The 4,803-nt window shown below is 41.7% G+C and overlaps 1 protein-coding gene across 1 annotated transcript; it reads right to left on the bottom strand.

Moving 5' to 3' along the window:
* Positions 1–4,211: 4,211 nt before the first annotated feature.
* LOC116094134 (small proline-rich protein 2B) lies at positions 4,212–4,454 on the bottom strand. Its single transcript, XM_031376074.1, has one exon. It carries the CDS (start codon positions 4,452–4,454, stop codon positions 4,212–4,214), a length of 243 nt encoding a protein of 80 aa, XP_031231934.1.
* Between the last annotated feature and the right edge of the window lie 349 nt (positions 4,455–4,803).

Genomic DNA, 4,803 nt, shown 5'->3' with positions numbered 1-4,803 from the left:
ACATGATCATATAGTAAAAGGTTCATCACAAATTTACACATAAATTCAAATCATAAATCAAATAAAATTTTACAACAATGAATGTTTACATGCATATCCATTAGAAATAATTATCTGGCTAAACATTTATCACCTGTCACAGCTCCACAGGTTCACGAAGAATTAAAAAACATAACTAAGTTATTAGTGAAGTTTTATATAGGTAAGCCAAGTCAATATTTTATCTTCTGTCCTAGCACCTATAATGGTTTTACAACCTAGTAATTGTCATATATGTTTAGTAATAACAGGAAAAGCATATTAATAGCAGGAATCTTTCCTAAAATCATTTTCTCCTAATCAATTAAGTTAGAGTTAAGTTTCTCTAACTTAAATAGAAGTATTCTTCAGAAAGAAAAATTTCAGAAGGAGGAGGACCTTTCAATTTGACTATGAACTTTCCAGAAGAGATTCCTCAAATTATTTTAGGTCATTCAGTTGATGACATGTGGGAGCCCCTTAGAAGTGGCTGATCTATTCTCCACTCACATTTCTCACATAATGACATGTGCAAGTTACAAGTCCAAGTAAGGATGCTTCAATCTCACTTAGAAAGGGAAACAAAATAATCAGGGAAGGCAGAGGGAGGGAGGGACCACGGTGGGAGAGAGAATTGGGGAGGGAGAAAGAGGAGCAGGATCAGGTATGGTAAGAGATAGAGAGAAGCCCAGAAGGCCAGGAGTATGAATACAAATATGTAGCTATGGGCTGTTGGGGTCAGGGGGAAGCCCTAGGAAGTCACAGTGACCTGGGATGCTGTAAGACACTGTAGAGCCTTAGCTTATAGGAGACCCCCTGAGTGAATCACATGGAGCCTCGTCGATGCAAAGAACATGAGGATTTTTATTCCAGTGCACTAAGGCCATCCTAGATCCTAAGAAAAGGAGGCGATCCCACACAACTTGCTCAGGGAGCTTTTATAAAATTTTCAGGGCAGCAGCCATGAGACACAATGTGATTGGCAGAACAGTGTGACTTTTTAAACAGATTGGTCTTTAGGGAATGAGGTGGCAAGGACTTCCCTTGTCTGAAGGTGAGCAAAGGTCCACCCTGCAGAATGTGTCCCCACCCACAGGTTGTTTCTCGGACTGTGATTTGAGGAATGTTAATTAGCCTTTCCCTTCTGGAGAGTTCCTGTACCTTCCTAAAGTTCCTGAACTTATCTTAGTAAGGAAATTCCTGGCCTCCCAGTGTTTTTCTGAGACGTCCCTGTCTACTCGGATCTTACAATGTGAGAGGTTCCTAGGACTGAATGAGGATGACCTTAGCCGAAATGCACAACAGTGGGGAGAGGGAACCTGAAGATACCACTTCCAGTAGATAGACAGGGCCCCCAGTGGAAGGATGGGATCATCCACCCATCCTCAAAATCTGTGACTCAGAATTGTTCTTGTATAAAGGAAATGCAGAGACAGAAATGGAGCAGAGATTGAAGGAAAGGCCATCCAGTGACTAGCTAAACTTGGAATCATCCCATGTACAAGAACCAAACACTGACACTATTACTGATATCATGCTGTGCTTGAAGACAGGAGCCTAAAGCATGGCTGTCCTCCAAAAGGCTTTACCAGCAGCTAACAGAGACAGATGCAGATACTTACAGGCAACCATTGTTGACTAGGTCGGGGATCCCTATGGGAAAGTTAGGGGAAGGATTGAAGGAGCTGAAGGGAATGGCAACCCCATAGGAAGAACAACAGTATCAACTAACCTAGACCCCTCAGAGTTCCCAGGGACTAAGTCACCAAAAAAGAGTATATGTGAGCTGGTCTGTGATTCCTGGAACATATGTAGCAGAGGACTGCTTTGTAGAGAGAGGATGCACCAAATCCTGTAGACACTTGATGCCCCAGGGAAGATGGATACTGTAGGGGTAAGGTAGGGGTAAGTGGGTATGTGAGGCGGAGAGTGTGTGGGTAGGTGGGTGGAGCAGTACCCTCTTAGAGCCAAAGGGGAGAGGAAGGGTTAAGAACTCTGACTTGGGAGGGGCAGTGGGGTGGAGAGGGTTTAGGAAGGAGAGCAACATTTGGAATGTAAATAAATAAAACAATTTAATAAAAAATACAAAAAAGAAAAGAAACAAGAAAATCTAGCTAATTTCTGTCAAAAATATGGACAGCATGATGGAATCTGCAATAACTGAATATTTCTGAAGTCATATTAATCTCTCATTTTACACTTTTTTATTGTTTGATTGATCTTAGTCCTTAGAAAACCTGCATTATGTACGAATAGCTTTTTAGATGAAGGAAATAACAATTTAAATGTAACAATAAATAAACAATCCTTCAGATCTCAAGTCAAAAGCAAAAAAGCTGAAAATACCAGCCAACTCAGGGATGGGTTCTAAGAGACCTGTGTTTTGTGGCCTGCACAAGAGTCTCTGTCTGAAACCCTCAAAAACCACCATTGTTCCAGAGCAGGACACAAGGCCTACCTGGGAGCCTGGTGCTGCTTTTCCTGAACCTGTTGTTCCTCCCAGACGATCTGAAGAATCCATTCAACCTTTGTGCCATGGGACAGTTTAGAGATGAAGACTTGATTGAAGGCATTTAAGATCCCTTCCAGAATATGCTCTTTTCTAGGGCTCTGCTGAATCTATTGGTATGAGCTCCAGGAAGATGCTCTGTCAACTGACCAGCTCAAAGAGCCAGAACTTCTCTTGTGAGAACAGGCTTTAGATGCTATCTCAGGCAGTGTGACCCAAGATGGTCATCTTTCATTTGCCTCTGCCTTGTGTCTTTCACCTCTCTGTGGCTTATCCTTCTCAGCAGGACACCTGTTCAAGTCTTGTTAAAGATAAGGTTTTGGCCTAAAGCTCTGACTGATTCAAGTCAGTGCCTGAAGCTCAGTTGAAGATTCCTTTGTAATGTGAAGTCAGTCATTCACTGACTTCAGAACTTTGATCAAAGTGTTTCTTTGGACATCCGTAGTGACTTCTTAACTCTGCTATGTCTTCAGTTGCCCTTAAACATGCTACTACTCTGTAAAGCCTGGCTTCCAGAAGGTAAGAATGAGGAAAGTTGTAATGTACAGAATGTTGTGAGAACACATGTGATGGAGGCAATTTGACCCATCAAAAATGCTTTTCTTCCCATTTCTTCTATCAAACCTGTTTTTAAGGATTGCTATCATCTCAAGGGATTTCATAAGTACCACAAAGCCCCCTTTCTTTAGTATCACATAGGAAGTGTAGTAAATTAATAAAGAAAGAGGGCAGTGGGAAAGAATAATGTAGTTTTAAAATAACATTTGCTGAGTAGTTAAGAGAAATCCACACAGGGGCATTGCTGATGCTGGTGGTGAGCTGCTTCTGCTATTGCGAGAGTCATCACTGAACTCTACAGCATGCATGGGGTCTGACACTCACTATACCATAGGTGACAATTCAAATGTGTACTAAAAATGAATGTTAGTAATAGACTGTAGATAGATAGGTGGCTGACAGGTGATAGAGTTTTTCATGCTGTATTTCAAAAGATAATATTTTAAGAAGTGAAGTAATTTGGTCTTCAAAACAATTAAATCTTAATATGGTCAAAAACATAACTTTGAAATAAGATTGAATTGGGGGAAGGGCATGGGACAGGGGGCCTGAGAGGAGAAACCAGGCAAGGGTAAAGCATTTGAAATGTAAATAAATTAAATAACCAATAAAAAAGGAATAAGATTGAATTAGTCTTTGATGTGACTCCATTTAGAAAACACTGAATTAAAATTTAAAATCTCTCTAACAAAGGATAGAAAAAAGCCAAAATAGTAATACAATATTAAGCAGTTTTGCAAGAAAAATAGTATTTATTAGACCATCACCAAAAGGGTCCTTTTTTCAAGGAGTGAAACAGCAGAATGGCTGAGAACGGCCTTCTCTTAGCAGGCTGAGAAGGCTCCTCTGAAAGCACAGAGTAGATACCTGTTGTGCTTCCTTCTGAGCCTGTGGTATACTAAAACAAAGAGAAATGATCATTCTCAACAGCCCCAGGAAAGGAGCAGGAGAACAGCCTGAGAGAAATGCCTTCTTTCTGAGGAGCCATCATAAGCACATGGAGGATGAAGGGTAGAGAAGATTCTTCTGCATCCAGGACAGGCTTTCAAAGAGGATGGAGATGTTGCTATGGAGTTGGTGAGACAGATTTCCTTCATTTCCCCTGGTCCGGATGCATGAGAGGCCCTTACTTGTTCTTGGGTGGACACTTCTGCTGGCATGGTGGACATTGCACAGGAGGGCATTTTGGCTGCCATGGTTGAGGGGGGCATGGCTCAGGGCACACTGGAGGAGGACAAGGCTCAGGGCACTTTGGGGGAGGACAGGGCTCTGGGCATTTTGGAGGAGGACAAGGCTCTGGGCACTTCGGGGGTGGACACACTGGAGGAGGCTGGCAAGGCTGCTTGCACTGCTGCTGGTAGTAAGACATCTTGCTGGAGTCTCAGGATCTGAAAGACATTTCATGACAGCTTTCAAAAGAGGTGATCCCCATGGATAAACTAGGCTTATGGGACCGTAGAACCTTTGCCTCTCTCCCTGTTTACCTGTGTGTGCATGCAAATCTCCCACAGTGATTTTAGGAGGTCCTCGATTGCCTCTTTTACTTATACATTTTTTTCATCAACTTAGCAAACCTTTTTTTTTTTTTGTCTCATGCCATTTTTCCTAAGAATCTATTTTCGTTTCACACCACTGGGAAATATTATTTATGTGAACAGAATATCCTTATAACCTTGACATTCTTATAAACAGTACCCATCAAATGCTAGGATATTCCA

This window comes from Mastomys coucha, unplaced genomic scaffold, assembly GCF_008632895.1.
Source record: "Mastomys coucha isolate ucsf_1 unplaced genomic scaffold, UCSF_Mcou_1 pScaffold16, whole genome shotgun sequence".
Taxonomy (NCBI): domain Eukaryota; kingdom Metazoa; phylum Chordata; class Mammalia; order Rodentia; family Muridae; genus Mastomys; species Mastomys coucha.
This window is presented reverse-complemented; position numbering and strand designations above follow the sequence as displayed.

What these genes read in the sequence shown, in the direction of transcription:
- LOC116094134 (XM_031376074.1), bottom strand. Translation starts at nt 4,454, where the DNA reads ATGTCTTACTACCAGCAGCAGTGCAAGCAGCCTTGCCAGCCTCCTCCA.